Source organism: Martes martes (assembly GCF_963455335.1).
Source record: "Martes martes genome assembly, chromosome: 10".
In the NCBI taxonomy this organism is placed as follows: domain Eukaryota; kingdom Metazoa; phylum Chordata; class Mammalia; order Carnivora; family Mustelidae; genus Martes; species Martes martes.
Genome location: NC_137898.1, coordinates 1,069,795 through 1,087,868, shown reverse-complemented (window position 1 = coordinate 1,087,868; position 18,074 = coordinate 1,069,795). Strand labels below are relative to the sequence as shown.

The 18,074-nt window shown below is 43.7% G+C and overlaps 1 protein-coding gene across 1 annotated transcript; it reads left to right on the top strand.

Annotated features, from left to right (window-relative positions):
• Positions 1 to 9,837: 9,837 nt before the first annotated feature.
• Positions 9,838 to 10,485, top strand: LOC308351240 (uncharacterized protein; the record flags this gene model as incomplete). The annotated part of the gene is made up of 2 exons (XM_080816752.1): positions 9,838 to 10,052; positions 10,182 to 10,485. The coding sequence occupies 2 exons, from the start codon at positions 9,838 to 9,840 to the stop codon at positions 10,483 to 10,485; spliced, it is 519 nt and encodes a 172-aa protein (XP_080672878.1).
• Between the last annotated feature and the right edge of the window lie 7,589 nt (positions 10,486 to 18,074).

Below are 18,074 nucleotides of genomic sequence, written 5' to 3'. Positions count from 1 at the left end.
CAGGGAGATTCAAATCAAAACCACATTGAGACACCACCTTACACCAGTTAGAATCGCCAAAATTAGCGAGACAGGAAACAACGCTTGCTGAAGAGGATGTGGAGAAAGGGGAACCCTCCTACACAGTTGGTGGGAATGCAAGTTGGTGCAGCCACTTTGGAGAACAATGTGGAGATTCCGCAAGAAATTAAAAATAGAGCTTCCCTATGACCCTGCAATTGCACTACTGGGTATTTACCCCAAAGATACAGATGGAGTGAAAAGAAGGGCCATTTGTACCCCAATGGTCATAGCAGCAATGGCCACGGTCGCCAAACTGTGGAAAGAACCAAGATGCCCTTCAACGGACGAATGGATAAGGAAGATGTGGTCCATATACACTACGGAGTATTGCACCTCCATCAGGAAGGACGAATACCCAACTTTTGTAGCAACATGGATGGGACTGGAAGAGATTATGCTGAGTGAACTAAGTCAAGCAGAGAGAGTCAATTATCACATGGTCTCACTTATTTGTGGAGCATAATAAATAACATGGAGGACATGGGGAGATGGAGAGGAGAAGGGAGTTGAGGGAAATTGGAAGGGCAGGTGAACCATGAGAGACTATGGACTCTGAAAAACAACCTGAGGGTTTTGAAGGGGCGGGGCTGGGAGGTTGGTGGAACCAGGTGGTGGGTATTAGGGAGGGCACCGATTGCATGGAGCACTGCGTGTGGTGCAAAAACAATGAATACTGTTACGCTGAAAATTTAAAAAAAAAAAAAAAAGAATTGAAACCTATTCTCCTGAAACTGTTCCAAAATATAGAAACGAAGGAAAAACTTCCAAATTCATTTTATGAGGCCAGCATTACATTGATCCCAAAACTAGACAAAGACCCCATCATAAAGGAGAATTACAGACCAATATCCTTGATGAACACAGATGCGAAAATTCTCACCAAAATACTAGCCAATAGGATCCAACAGTACATGAAAAGGATTATTCACCACGACCAAGTGGGATTTATTCCGGAGCGGCAAGGTTGGTTCAACATCTGCAAATCAATCAATGTGATACAATACATTAATTAAAGAAAGAACAAGAGCCATATGATACTCTCAATAGATGCTGGAAAAGCATTTGACGAAGTGCAGCATCCTTTCTTGATCAAAACTCTTCACAGTGTAGGGATATAAGGGTACATACCTCAATATCATCAAAGCCATCTATGAAAATCCCACAGCGAATATCATTGTCAATGGGGAAAAACTGAAAGCTTTTCCCCTAAGGCCAGGAACACGGTGGGACTGTCCACTATCACCACTGCTATTCAACATCGGGCTAGAAGTCCTAGCCTCAGCAATCAGACAACAAAAAGAAATAAAATGCATCTGAATCAGCAAAGAAGTCAAATTCTCACTCTTTAGAGATGATACGACACTTTATATGGAAAACCCAAAAGACCCCACCCCAAAACTGCTAGAACTCATACAGGAATTCAGTAAAGTGTCAGGATAGAAAACCAATGCACAAAAATCAGTTGCATTTCTATACACCAACAGCAAGACAGAAGAAAGAGAAATTAAGAAGTCAATTCCATTTACAATTGCACCCAAAACCATAAGATACCTAGGAATAAACCTATCCAAAGAGGTAAAGAATCTGTACTCAGAAAACTACAAAGTACCCGTGAAAGAAATTGAGGAAGACCCAAAGAAATGAAAAAACCTTCATGGATTAGAAGAACAAGTGTTGTGAAAATGTCTATGCTACCCAAAGCAATCTGCACGTCTAATGCAATCCCTATCAAAATACCATCCATTTCTTTCAAAGAAAAGGAACAAATAATCCTAAAATGTATGTGGAACCAGAAAAGACCCCAAAGAGCCAGAGGAATGTTGAAAAAGAAAACCAAAGTTGGAAGCATCACAATTCCAGACTTAAGCTCTACTACAAAGACAGTATGGTACTGTCACAAAAACAGACACACAGGTCAACGGAACAGCATAGAGAGCCCAGGAATGGACTCTCAACTCTACGGTCAACTAATCTTCGACAAAGCAGGAAAGAAGGTCCAGTGGGAAAAAGACAGCCTCTTCAACGAATGGTGTTGGGAAAACTGGACAGCCACATGCAGAAAAATGAAACTGGACCACTTCCTTACACCACACATGAAAATGGACTCAAAATGGATGAAAGACCTCAGTGTGAGACAGGAATTCATCAAAATCCTTGAGGAGAACACAGGCAGCAACCTCTTGCCCCTCAGCCGCAGCAACTTCTTCCTAGAAACTCACCAAAGGCAAGGGAAGCAAGGGCAAAAATGAACTATTGGGACTTCATCAAGATCAAAAGCTTTTGCACAGCAAAGGAAACGGTTAACAAAACCAAAAGACAACTGACAGAATGGGAGAAGATATTTGCAAACGACATATCAGATAAAGGGCTAGTATCCAAAATCTATAAAGAGCTTAGCAAACTCAACACCCAAAGAACAAATAATCCAATCAAGAAATGGGCAGAGGACACGAACAGACATTTCTGCAAAGAAGACATCCAGATGGCCAACAGACACATGAAAAAGTGCTCCACATCACTCAGCATCAGGGAAATACAAATCATAACCCCAGTGAGATGCCACCTCGCACCAGTCAGAATGGCTAAAATTAACAAGTCAGGAAATGACAGATGCTGGCGAGGATGCACAGAAAGGGGAACCCTCCTACAATGCTGGTGGGAATGCAAGCTGGTGCAGCACTCTGGAAAGCAGCATGGAGGTTCCTCAAAACGTTGAAAATAGAGCTACCCTGTGACCCAGCAATCGCACTACTGGGTATTTACCCTAAAGATACAAACGTAGTGATCCGAAGGGGCACGTGCCCCCGAATGTTTATAGCAGCAATGTCCACAATAGCCAAACTATGGAAAGAACCTAGATGTCCATCAACAGAGGAATGGATACAGAAGATGTGGTATATATATATATATATATATATATATATATATATACATACACACACACACACACATACATACATACATATATACATATACATATGTATATATATATTATATATATAATATATGTACATATATACATATACATATATATTATATATGATATATAATATATATAATATATACATATATATTATATATAATATATACATATATATACATATATACATATATATTTATATATGTATATATATATACACACACATACATACATACAATGGAATACTATGCAGCCATCAAAAGAAATGAAATCTTGCCATTTGCAACAACGTGGATGGAACTAGAGGGTTATTATGCTTAATGAAATAAGCCAATCAGAGAAAGACAATTATCATATGATCTCCCTGATTCGAGGAAGCTGAGAGGCAATGTGGGGGGTTTGGGGGATAAGAAAAGAATAAATGAAACAAGATGGGATCGGGAGGGAGACAAGCCATAAGAGACTCTTAATCTCACAAAACAAACTGAGGGTTGCCGGGGGTAGGGGGGTAGGGAGAGGGTCGTGGGCTTATGGACATTGGGGAGTGCTGTGGTGAGTGCTGGAAGTCTGTAAACCTGGCGATTCACAGACCTGTACCCTTGGGGCTAATAATACGTTATATGCTTATTTTTTTTTAAATCTTAAAAAAAAAAAAAAAAGAAAAGAAAACCGAAGCTGGTGGCATCACAATTCCTGACTTCAAGTTGTATCACCAAGTTGTGATCACCAAGACAGTATGGTACTGGTTCAAGAACAGATACATAGATCAACGGAACAGAACAGAGAGCCCTGAAATGGACCCCTGACTCTATGGTCAACTAATCTTTGACAAAGCAGGAACGAATGTCCAGTGGAAAAAAAGGCAGTATCTTTAACAAATGGTACTGGGAAAATTGGACAGCCACATGCAGAAGAATGAAACTGGACCACTCTCTTAGACCACACACAAAGATGAACTCAAAATGGGTGAAAGACCTAAATGTGAGACAGGAAGCCATCAAAACCCTAGAGGAGAACTCAGGCAGTAAGCTCTTTGATATTGGCTGTAGCAACTTCTTGCTAGACACATCTCTGAAGGCAAGGGAAACAAAAGCAAAAATGAACTATTGGAACTTCAAGATAAAAAGCTTCTGTACAGGGTCGCCTGGGTGGCTCCATGGGTTAAGCCTCTGCCTTCAGCTCAGGTCACGATCTCAGGGTCCTGGGATCGAGCCCCACATCGGGTTCTCTGCTCGGTAGGGAGCCTGCTTGCCCCTCTCTCTCTGCCTGCTTCTCTGCCTACTTGCGATCTCTCGCTCTCTCTCTGTGTCAAATAAATAAATAAAATCTTTTTTAAAAAAAGAGTCTGGAAGTTTTCCTTCTGCTTCAATTTTTTGAAACAGCTTCAGGAGAATAGGTGTTATTTCTTCTTTGAAAGATTGATAGAATTCCCCAGGGAATCCGTCGGGTCCTGGGCTCTTGTTTTTTGGGAGGTTTTTGATCACTGCTTCAATCTCGTTACTAGATATCGGTCTATTCAGGTTGTCAATTTCTTCCTGGTTCAATTTTGGGAGTTTATAGTTTTCCAGGAATGCCTCCATTTCATCTGGGTTGCTTACCTTATTGGCATATAACTGTTGATAATAACTTCTGATGATTGTTTCTACTTCCTTGGTGTTAGTTGTGATCTCTCCCTTTTCATTCATAATTTTATGAATTTGGGCTTTCTCTCTTTTCTTTTGGATTAGTGTGGCCAATGGTTTATCGATCTTATTGATTCTTTCAAAAAACCAGCTTCTAGTTTCATTGATACGTTCTACTGTATCTCTGGTTTCTACCTCATTGATCTCTGCTCTAATCTTGATTATTTCCCTTCTTACATGTGGAGTTGGTTTGATTTGTTGTTGATTCTCCAGTTCTTTAAGGTGTAGAGACAGCTGGTGTATTCTGGATTTTTCAATTTTTTTGAGGGAGGCTTGGATGGCTATGTATTTCCCCCTTAGGACCGCCTTTGCTGTATCCCATAGGTTTTGGAGTGAAGTGTCTTCATTCTCATTGGTTTCCATAAATTGTTGAAGATCTTCTTTGATCTCCTGGTTGATCCAAGCATTCTTAAGCAAGGTGGTCTTTAGCTTCCAGGTGTTTGAGTTCCTTCTGAACTTTTCCTTGTGATTGAGCTCCAGTTTCAAAGCATTGTGATCTGAGAATATGCAGGGAATAATTTCAGTCTTTTGGTATCGGTTGAGCCCTGATTTGTGACCCAGTATGTGGTCTATTCTGCAGAAGGTTCCATGTGCCCTTGAGAAGAATGAGTATTCTGTTGTTTTAGGGTGGAATGTTCTGTATATATCTATGAGGTCCATCTGGTCCAATGTGTCATTCAATGCTCTTATTTCTTTATGGACTTTCTGCTTCGATGATCTGTCTATTTCTGAGAGAGGCGTATTAAGATCTCCTACTATTAATGTATTCATATCAATATGGCTCTTTATCTTGATTGATAGTTTTCTCATGTAGTTGGCTGCTCCCACATTGGGTGCGTAGATATTTACAATTGTTAGATCATCTTGGTGGATAGTCCCTTTAAGAATTATGTAGTGTCCTTCTGTATCTCTGACTACCGTCTTTAGTTTAAAATCTAATTTATCTGATATGAGAATCGCTACCCCGGCCTTCTTTTTATGAAGCCAGCATTACCCTGATCCCCAAACCAGGCAAAGACCCTACCAAAAAGGAGAATTTCAGACCAATATCACTGATGAATATGGATGCCAAGATTCTCAACAAGATCCTAGCAAACAGGATCCAACAGCACATTAAAAAGATTATCCACCATGACCAGGTGGGATTCATCCCTGGGTTACAAGGATGGTTCAACATTCGCAAATCAATCAATGGGATAGAACAAATCAATAAGAGAAGAGAAAAGAACCACATGATCCTCTCAATTGATGCAGAGAAAGCTTTTGACAAAATCCAGCATCCGTTCCTGATTAAAACGCTTCAAAGTATAGGCATAGAGGGAACACTCCTGAACTTCATCAAATCTATCTATGAAAGACCCACAGCAAATATCATCCTCAATGGGAAAAAGCTTGCAGCCTTCCCGTTGAGATCAGGAACACGACAAGGATGCCCACTCCCCCCACTCTTGTTCAACATTGTATTAGAAGTCCTAGCAACAGCAATCAGACAACAAAGAGAAATAAAAGGTATCCAAATTGTCGAGGAAGAAGTCAAACTCTCTCTTTTCGCAGATGACATGATTCTTTATATGGAAAACCCGAAAGACTCCACCCCCAAACTACTAGAACTCATACAGCAATTCAGTAATGTGGCAGGATACAAAGTCAATGTCCAGAAATCAGTGGCTTTCTTATACACTAACAATGAAAATACAGAAAGGCAAATTAGAGAATCGATTCCATTTACTATAGCACCAAGAACCATAAGATACCTCGGAATAAACCTAACCAAAGAGGTTAAAGATCTGTACTCGAGGAACTACAGAACGCTCGTGAAAGAAACTGAAGAAGACAGAAAAAGATGGAAGACCATTCCATGCTCTTGGATCGGAAGAACAAACATCGTTAAAATGTCTATACTGCCCAGAGCAATCTATACTTTTAATGCCATTCCAATCAAAATTCCACCAGTATTTTTCAAAGAGCTGGAGCAAATAATCCTAAAATTTGTATGGACTCAGAAGAGACCCCGAATTGCTAAGGAAATGTTGAAAAACAAAAATAAAACTGGCGGCATCACGTTACCTGATTTCAAGCTTTACTACAAAGCTGTGATCACCAAGACAGCATGGTACTGGCATAAAAACAGACACATCGACCAGTGGAACAGAGTAGAGAGCCCAGATATGGACCCTCAACTCTATGGTCAAATAATCTTTGACAAAACAGGAAAAAATATCCAGGGCAAAAAAGACAGTCTCTTCAATAAATGGTGCTGGGAAAACTGGACAGCCATATGTAGAAGAATGAAACTCGACCATTCTCTTACACCGTCCACAAAGATAAACTCAAAATGGATAAAAGACCTCAACGAGAGACAGGAATCCATCAGAATCCTAGAGGAGAACATAGGCAGTAACCTCTTTGATATCAGCCACAGCAACTTCTTTCAAGATATGTCTCCAAAGGCGAAGGAAACAAAGGGAAAATGAACTTTGGGGACTTCATCAAGATCAAAAGCTTCTGCACAGCAAAAGAAACAGTCAACAAAACAAAGAGGCAACCCACGGAATGGGAGAAGACATTTGCAAATGACAGTACAGACAAATGGTTGATATCCAGGATCTATAAAGAACTCCTCAAACTCAACACACACAAAACAGATAATCATATCAAAAAATGGGCAGAAGATATGAACAGACACTTCTCCACTGAAGACATACAAATGGCCATCAGACACATGAAAAAATGTTCATCATCTCTAGCCGTCAGGGAGATTCAAATCAAAACCACATTGAGACACCACCTTACACCAGTTAGAATGGCCAAAATTAGCAAGACAGGAAACAACGTGTGTTGGAGAGGATGTGGAGAAAGGGGAACCCTCTTACACTGTTGGTGGGAATGCAAGTTGGTGCAGCCACTTTGGAGAACAGTGTGGAGATTCCTCAGGAAATTAAAAATAGAGCTTCCCTATGACCCTGCAATTGCACTACTGGGTATTTACCCCAAAGATACAGATGGAGTGAAAAGAAGGGCCATCTGTACCCCAATGTTTATAGCAGCAATGGCCACGGTCGCCAAACTGTGGAAAGAACCAAGATGCCCTTCAACGGATGAATGGATAAGGAAGATGTGGTCCATATACACTATGGAGTATTCTGCCTCCATCAGAAAGGACGAATACCCAACTTTTGTAGCAACATGGACAGGACTGGAAGAGATTATGCTGAGTGAAATAAGTCAAACAGAGAGAGTCAAGTATCATATGGTTTCACTTATTGGTGGAGCAGAACAAATAACATGGAGGACATGGGGAGATGGAGAGGAGAAGGGAGTTGAGGGAAATTGGAAGGGGAGGTGAACCATGAGAGACTATGGACTCTGAAAAACAACCTGAGGGTTTTGAAGGGGCGGGGGGTGGGAGGTTGGGGGAACCAGGTGGTGGGTATTAGGGAGGGCACAGATTGCATGGAGCACTGGGTGTGGTGAAAAAACAATGAATACTGTTACGCTGAAAATAAATAAAAAATTTAATTAAAAAAAAAAAAAGAAAAACTTTTGCACAACAAAGGAAACAGTCCACAAAACCAAAAGCCATCTACAGAATGGGAGAAGATATTTGCAAATGACTTATCAGATAAAGGATTAGTATCCAAATTCTATAAAGAACTGATACAACTCAACACGCACAGAACAAATAATCCAGTTAAGAAATGGGCAGAAGACACGAACAGTCATTTCTCCAAAGAAGACATCCACATGGCCAACGGACACATGAAAAAATGCTCAACGTCACTTGGCATCAGGAAAGTACAAATCAAACCACAGTGAGTTACCACCTCACACCAGTCAGAATGGCTAAAATTAACCAGGAAAAAACAGGTGTTGGTGAAGATGCGGAGAAAGGGGAACCCTCTTACTCTGGGGTGGGGGGAATGCGAGCTGGGGCAGCCACTCTGGAAGACAGTACGCAGGTTCCTCAAAAAGGACTGCATGGAGCACTAGGTGTTATATGCAAACAATGAATTATGGAACACGACGTTGAAAACTAATGATGCGCTGTATGGTGACTAACAGAATTTTTTGTAAAAAGTCAAAAATAGAACAACCCTATGGCCCAGCAATTGCACTACTAGGTATTTACACAAAGGATACAAAAACACAGATTCAAAGGGGCAGCTGCACCCCCAATGCTTATAGCAGCAATGTCCACAATAGCGAAACTATGGTAAGAGTGGTAAGAGCCCAGATGTCCATCAACAGACGAATGGGTAAAGAAGATGCAGTATATATACACAATGGAGGCTTACGCAGCTGTGAAAAGGAATGAAATCTTGTCATTTGCCATGACATGGGTGGAACTAGAGGGTATTATTTTAAACAAAATAAGCCCAGAAAGACAAATGCCATAGGATCTCATTCATATGTGGAATATCAAAAACAAAACAGATGAGCATAGGGGAAGAAAAAAAGGAGAGAGAGACAGAGAGGGAAGACGACCATAAGAGACACTTAGAGAACAGACGGAGGGTAGAGGGAGGGAGGTGGGGGGTGGGCTGGCAGGGGCATGGGGATTAAGGAGGGCACCTGTTGTGATGAGGATTGGATGTTGTGTGTAAGGTGAATCACTGAACTCTAGTCCAGAAACCAGTGTTGCGCTACATGCTAACGAACTAGAATTTAAACAAAAATTTTAATAGAAAAAGAATTACAATTCTCCTAAGTCATCTCTGCAGCAGGCGGTGGTGGGAATTGGGCCAGCACCACCGGCACCTGCAAATAAGCCTGGCCTTCGTGTGCAGCCTGCCAGAGAGAAGCACACACGCCTAAGAACTGCAGATACTCCAGTCTCTGAAAATTCAAGAAAAGCTAAGAATCCTAGAAATTACTTTCTATTAATAACAGTGAAACAAATGGGAAGAAGTTAAATTTAGAAACATGAAAAAGGATGTCCAAGCCAATGGGAGGTCAGGGATGGCAGCACGTACACACACACACACACACACACACACACACACTGATTGTGCCCTGGAGAAAAGGCACAAACAGGAAGTAGGAAGTCAGTATGTGATCAGCCTGATCTCTGGGCAGGTATATAAGGGCTCCCGGCCCAGAAGTCTCCACACCTGAGCACCTGTCCTCTGCACCTGCTCCTCTGACCTGCTCCACCCTCAACCCACCAGAACCATGGGCTGCTGTGGCTGTTCCGGGGGCTGCGGCTCCGGCTGTGGGGGCTGCGGCTCCGGCTGTGGGGGCTGTGGCTCGGGCTGCTGTGTCCCCGTCTGCTGCTGCAAGCCCGTGTGCTGCTGTGTGCCAGCCTGCTCCTGCTCCAGCTGTGGCTCGTGCGGGGGCTCCAAAGGGGGCTGTGGCTCATGCGGGGGCTGCAAGGGGGGCTGCGGCTCGTGTGGGGGCTGCAAGGGGGGCTGTGGCTCCTGTGGGGGCTCCAAGGGGGGCTGTGGCTCCTGTGGGGGCTGTGGCTCCTGCAGCTGCTCGCAGTCCAGCTGCTGCAAACCCTGCTGCTCCCAGTCCAGCTGCTGCAAACCCTGCTGCTCCCAGTCCAGCTGCTGCAAACCTTGCTGCTGCCCTTCAAGCTGTGGGTCATCCTGCTGTCAGCCCTGCTGCTGTGTCCCCTGCTGCTCCCAGTCCAGCTGCTGCAAACCCTGCTGCTCCCAGTCCAGCTGCTGTGTCCCCTGCTGCTCCCAGTCCAGCTGCTGCAAACCCTGCTGCTCCCAGTCCAGCTGCTGCAAACCCTGCTGCTCCCAGTCCAGCTGCTGCAAACCCTGCTGCTCCCAGTCCAGCTGCTGTGTCCCCATTTGCTGCCAGTGCAAGATCTGAGGCTCTGACCACAGACCCCAGGTATCTCCAATCTGAGCTCCCCTGGCCATGACCAGTAAAACATTCCATATCCCCAGAGCCCAAATCCCTGTCCGTCTTCATCTGAAAAGGAGTGGCTGAGACTTTGGGCCCAGAGTCCAGCTCACCAGATGCTGTTCTCTTATCCATCCTGGAATCCCTCCCCGCTCACCTTCCAGAAGGCCCTGCCTCCTTGTCCACTGCATTTGTAACTCAGCACCTTGGGATCTGAACCTCTAAACACCCACCAGTCTCCCCAGTGAATTTGGTTAGGACTAGGCTTGCGCTATTACCATCAGAGACCCACCTCCCCTTCCCACCACCGGTCTTCTCCACCTGCAACACCTGAGCTGAGGCTGGTGTGGGACTCCTGGGAGGCCGTCTACCCCCCAGCTCTGGAGCTGCCTGGGACCCAAACCGTCACTCCTCTTCCCTGGGCCTTCCTCCCCAGCCCTGTTCTCTGTCTACCAAGGTCTGCTCCAGACCCTGAAAAGCCCCTAAATAAATACACTGTCAAACCACAAGCCTTGGGCTCCCTGTGATTCCTTTCTTCCTTCTCCTGCACTTGAAGAAGGTGCCCAAAACACTGGCATGAAAACCAGTGAAGTATATGATGTTCCAAGTGTTTAGCTGCTAATGCCTTTTCAAGATGCACATATTCTCAGAATACGTCCTTGGGTGCAGAGACCGAGCTCTCGCACCTGGACCACATCCACCGGCAAGTGCTCTGGCCAGGGCACTCCCCCCACCCCACACCCCAGGCATCAGTTTCCTGGTGGCTCACACAGTTCAGCTACCTGTGGTCAACTTCCATCTGGAAGTAGATGGTCCCTTGAGGTGGTGTCAGAAGGGGAGAGCGGCGGTCATGCTGTGGCCCCACACCCACATCATCCACCTCACTTCACCTCAACACACAGGTATTTTATCACCTCACATCATCACAAGAAGGGTTGAAAACTTGAACTTGGAGCTTCAGGGGGGAGGACAAGATGGCGGCCGAATAGGGGGTCTTGTTTCGTCTGGTCCCTTGAATTCAGCTAGGTATCTATCAAACCGTTCTGAACACACACGAATTCAGCCGGAGATGTAAGATTTATCTGGCTCTCCACAAGCAGAAAAATAACTACAACAGATGAATGGATAAAGAAGATGTGGTCCATATACACAATGGAATATGACTCAGCCATCAGAAAGGATGAATACCCGACTTTTGCATCCACATGGATGGGACTGGAGGGGATCATGCTGAGTGAAATAAGTCAGCAGAGAAAGACAATTATCCTATGGTTTCATTGATTTGTGGAACATAAGGAATAGCACAGAGGACATTAGGAGAAGGAAGGGGAAAAATGGATGGGGGGAATCAGAAGGGGTGATGAACCATGAGAGACTGTGGACTCTGGGAATCAAACTGAGGGTTTCAGAGGGGAGGGGGATGAGGGGATGTGTTAGCCCAGTGATGGGTATTGAGGAGGGCACGGATTGCGTGGAGCACTGGGTGTTCTACGCAAACAACGAATCATGGAACACAACATCAAAACCTAATGATGTACTGTATGGTGACTCATATAACTGAACCTTTGGGGGGAATAGAGGAAGATAAGCAGAGCGGGGAGTGAGCTTCCATAAGCTGGCCACTAGAAAGTGATATAACACTGGAGCAAAATTTCAGGACCCTTGGAAATCTGCTCTAGTGAGAGGCACTCCCAAGGGCACAGAGGACGAATAGGGCAGAATTCTAGGGGGATCGTTGTGGTCTCGGGATTCCAGGAGACTCCGAAAGAATGGGGAAGCCTGAACCGGCAGAGTACTCAAGCAGTGGAGTGGGGAGACTGGTTATGGTCAGCAAGTCCAGAAGGGACTTTCGGCTCTGGACACCATAAACCGTGAGCCAAGCCGGGAGGGAGACCACCCTCTGCCTGACCACCCTGAAAAGGACTAGGTGCGGGCTAACATCCTAGGGGAGATGTAGAACACCTTGTGCCCATGACAGGGACAGCTGTCAGGGCGCTGTGGCCCACAAAGAGGTGCCGGGGCAGCACCCAGCACGATTAGGGAGCTGTGGAAGAGGGTGCACCGTGAGCCCACCTCCGCTAGCAGTTGCAAAGTCACAAAGCACAGAGATGCTCATGGGTCTTCATGACTGCCTCGGGAGAGGTGCTGCAGGCAAGAGCTGCAGGAGTCTGTGGAGTCTGGTACGCACAGAGGGGAGATGGTTTGACCTGGAGGATTTGTTGGCGGCGGGAGGCGGGCAGGGTGTGCCACGAACTTGCGACTCTGGGCCAGATTCCCGCAAGGCCAGGTTTGCTCTGACCCTCTAAAGAGACGTAGAGTGACGCCAGGGAACAAAAGCCACACAGCTGACCAGCGCACATTAAGCGCATCCCCCTGGCAAGGGGAGGGGCAACTCCCCCCAGGCAAAGATGCCTAAGAATCCGAGCAGCAGGCCCGGCCCCCAGAAGACAGACTAGAAGAAGAGGTGAATGGTCAGCTCATTTCCCACAGGACTGGAAAACTCCAGCACATTGGGGGGGGGGGAGGGAATAATATAGGGAGCTCCAAGTGGTCCCGCATGGCTTGTCCATACTTTAGGCTAAAAGGTTACATGCCTTCTTTAGTTTCTCTGCTTATGTTTTCTTTCTTTTTCTTTGTTTTTACCCTGTTCCCATTTCAAATAGATTCTTACTTCCCAACCGATTCTTTTTTCATTTTATTTATTTATTTGTGAGAGAAAGAGCAAGAGTAAGGAGGAGAGCAGAGGGAGAGGGAGAAGCAGACTCCCCACTAAGCAGGGAGCCTGACACAGGGCTCAATCCCAGGGCCTTGGGATCATGACGTGAGCTGCAGCAGCTCCTTAACTGATTGAGCCACCCGGGCACACACCCAGCCTATGTTTTTAAGTTGCTTCTTAACTTTTGTTTTTTTCACATCCATGTTTTAAAGATGTATGCCCCATACTAGACTGCTTTTCACTCTACTCAACTTACCTTGATATATATAAGTTCTGATTTCTTTGCTGTTGGGGGATACAGTGCCTTCTACCACACAGACCAAAAATCAAACAAGAACAGGCAGATCGCCCCGGTTTGTCCATCCTGAGAAATTATACTCTCTCTCCCCACCACCCCCATTTTTTCTTTCTTATGGTTTGAGATCATCTTGGCTCTGGTTGCATACCTGTGGTAGCTTTTGACCACTTCGGATTTTTTTCTAAGGTGCATTTTGCTTGGGTCGTGGTTGATATTCTGGATTCTGTCCATTCACTCAACCATCCCTTGACAGAATGACTAGGAAGAGGAACCCCCAACAAAGAAAAGAGCCAGAGACAATGTCCTCCGCCACAGAACTAATGGATATAGATATAAGCAAGATGTCAGAGGTGGAACTCAGGATAGTAATCGTAAAGTCAATAGCTAGGCTTGAAAAAAGCATTAGTGACAATATAGAATCTCTAAGAGCAGAAATGAGATCCAGTCAAGCTGAACTTAAAAACGTCATGACTGAGAGACAGTCTAAACTGGATACTCTAACAGCCAGGGTATATGAGGTAGAATAACCAATCAGTGACCTAGAAGATAAGCTGATAGGAAGGAAGCCGAGGAATATAGGAACAGGCAGCTAGTAATCCCTGAAAATCGACAGAGAGATCGATGATGCCATGAAACATTCCAATGTCAGAATTACTGGGATCTCTGAGGGAGTGGAGGGAGTGAGAGGGCTAAAAGGTATATTTGAGCAAATCACAGCTGAGAACTTCCCCCAGTCTGGGGAAGGAAACAAGCATTCGTATCCAAGAGGAAGAGAAGACCCCACCCAAAATCAATAAAATTAGGTGAACACTCTGACATATAATAGTGAAGCTTGCAAATCTTAAAGCCAAGGAAGCTATCCTGGAAGAAGCTAGGTGAAAGAGATTCCTTATGTGTGGAGGGAGGAACATCAGAATAACATCAGACCTACCCACAGAGACCTGGCAAGCCAGAAAGGGCTGGCAAGACATATTCAGGGTCCTAAATGAGAGGAACATGCAAGAGGGATGGGGCAGCTGGGTGCTGGACATTGGAGAGGGCATGTGCTATGGTGAGTGCTGTGAATTGTGTAAGACTGATGAATCACAGACCTGTACCCCTGAAATAATGCATTAGGTGTTAGTTAATTAATTAGTTAATTAATTCATCTTTCAAGTGCAGCTAGGAATACTTCATCCAGCAAGGCTGTCATTCAGAGTGGATGGAGAGATAAAGAGCTTTCTGGACCAGCAGAAACTGAAAGAATATGTGGCCACCAAGCCAGCCCTGCAAGAAATATTAAGGGGGATTCTATAAAAGAAGAAAACCCCAAGAGTAATATGGACCAGAAATTGACAGAGACTACCTATAGAAACAGGGACTTTACAGGCAGTATGATGGCACTAAAATCGTATCTCTCAATAGTTACTCTCAATGCGAATGGATTAAATACTCGCATCAAAAGATACAGGGTTTCAGATCAGATTTAAAGAGCAGGACCCATCCACATACTGTCTACAGGAGACTCATCTTGAACCTAAAGACACCTCCAGATTGAAAGTAAGGGCATGGAGAACAATTTACCATGCCAATAGACCTCAAAAGAAAGCTGAGGTAGCAATTCTCATATCGGACAAATTAGATTTCAAACCAAAGACTGTCGTAAGAGATGTAGAGGGACACTATATCATTCTGAAAGGGTCTATCCAAAAAAAGACGTAACAATTGTAATTATCTATGCCCCCAACTTGGGAGCGGCTAACTACCTAAACCAACTAATAACCAAAATAAGGAATCCTATTGACAATAGTACATTAATAAGAGGAGACTTCAACACTCCCCTCACAGCCATGGACAGATCCCCTGAGCAGAAGATCAACAAACAAGAGCTTTGAAGGACACACTGGACCAAATGGACTTCAGAGATACATACAGAACATTCCATCCTAAAACAACAGTATTCTAATTCTTCTTGAGTGCCCACGGAAATTTCTCCAGAACAGATCACACACTGAGTCATACATCTGGTCTCAACCGATACCAAAAGACTAAGATGATTCCCTGCATATTTTCAGACCACAATGCTTTGAAACTGGAACTCAACTACAAGGAAAAATCTGAAAGGAACGCAAACACTTAGAGGTTAAAAAGCAGCCTGCTAAAGAGCGAATGACTCAACCAGGAAATTAGAGAGGAACTGAAGCAATTCAGGCAAACCAATGAAAATGAAAACACATCGGTTCAAAATCTATGGGATACTGCCAAGGCAGTCCTGAGGGAAGTACACAGCCATCCAAGTCCCACTCAAAAATTTAGAAAAATCCCAAATGCGCAAGCTAACCTCACACCTGAAGGACCTGGAGAAAGAACAGCAAATAAAGCCTAAAACAAGCGCAGAAGAGAAATTATAAAGATTAGAGCAGACATCAATGAAATAGAATCTAGAAGACTAGTAGAACAGGTCGATGAAACTAGAAGCTGGTTCTTTGAAAAAAATAAACCTCTGGCCAGACTTATCCAAAAGAAAAGAGAATGGACCCAAATTAATAAAATCTTGAATGAGAGTGGAGAAATCACAACTAATACCAAGGAAATAGAGACAATTATTATAACTTACTACCACGTGCCAAAGCTGCGTGCCAACAAACTAGGTAATCTGGAAGAAATGGATGCATTCTTGGATACTTATAAGCTACCAAGACTGAAACAGGAAGAAATAGACAATCCGAACCGACCAATAACCAGCAAGGAAATTGAAGCAGTCATCAAAAACTTCCCAAAAAACAAGAGTCCAGGGCCAGATGGCTTCCCAGGGAAACTCCACCAAACACCTAAAGAACAAGTCATACCTATACTACTGAAGCTATTCTGAAAAATAGAAATGGAAGGAAAACTCCCAGACTTGTTCTATGAGGCCAGCATTACACCAATCCCAAAACCAGACAAAGACCCCATCAAAAAGAAGAGTTACAGACCGATATTCCTGATGAACATGGATGCCAAAATATTCGACAAGATCCTAGCCAATAGGATCCAACAGTACATTAAAAGGATTATTCACCAGCACCAGGTGGGATTTATCCCTGGGATACAAGGGTGTGTCAACATTTGCAAATCAATCAATGTGGCGTACTACATTAATTAAAGAAAGGGTAAGAACTATATGATCCTCTCAATAGATGCAGAAAAAGCATTTGACAAAATACAGCATTCTCTCCTGATTAAAACTCTTCAGAATATAGGGATAGAGCGAACATACCTCAATATCATAAAAGCCATTTATGAAAAGCCCTCTGTGAATATCATTCTCAACACGGAAAAACTGAGAGCTTTTTTTTATGAGGGCGAGACACAACAGGGATGCCCACCCTCACCACTTCTGCTCAACATAATGCTAGAAGTCCTAGCCTCAGCAATCACAACAAAAAGAAATGAAAGGCATTCAAACTGGCAAAGAGGTCAAACTCTCTCCCTTTGCGGGTGATATGATACTTTATGAGGAAAACGCAAAAGACTCCACCCCAAATTACTAGAACTCATACAGCAATTCATCAGCATGGCAGGATACAAAATCAATGCGCAGAAATCAGTTGCATTTCTTTTGTTTTTTTAAGATGCAGCAACGAAAAAAAGTTGTATTTCCACGGTCACGGAGTGGAAAAAATCATTGTGAAAACGTCTATGCCGTCCAGAGCAATTGACACTTTCAGTGCCCACCCTATCAAAATACCATCAACATTTTTTACAGAGCTGGAACAAGGAAACCTAAAATTTGTATGAAACCAGAAAAGATCCCAAATCGCCAGGAGATTGTTGAAAAAGGAAATCAAAGCTGGGGGCATCTCAGTCTGACTTCAAGCTATATCATAAAGCTGTGATCATCAAGACAGCATGGTTTTGGCACCAAAACAGACACATAGGTCAATGGAACAGAATAGAGAGCCCAGAAATGTGCCCTCAACTCTATGGTTAACTAATCTTCAATAAATCAGGAAAGAATATCCAATGGGAAAAAGACAGTTTCTTCAATAAATGGTGCTGGGAAAATTGGACAGCCACATGCAGAAGAATGAAAGAATGTACATTGTCTCACACCATACACAAAGATAAACTCAAAATGGATGAGACCTCCGCGTCACATGGGAATCCGTCAAAATCCGAGAGGAGAACATAGGGAGTAACCTCTTCCACATTGACCACAGTGATGTCTTTCAACACGGGTCTCTAAAGACAAGGGAAACAGAAGCAAAATGAACTTTCGGGACTTCATCAAGATAAAAAGCTTTTGCACAACAGAGGAAACAGTCAACAAAACTAAGAGGTAATCTTCTCCACAGAATGGGAGAAGATATTTGCAAATGGCATATCAGATAAAGAGTTGGTATCCAAGATCTCTAAAGAACTTCACAAACTCAACACCCCCCCAAATTAACAATAATAATAATAACCCAGTCAATAAGTGGGCAGAAGACATGAACAGACACTTCTCCAAAGACATACAAATGGCCAACAGACACATGAAAAAATGTTCAACATCATTAGCCATCAGGAAAATACAAATAA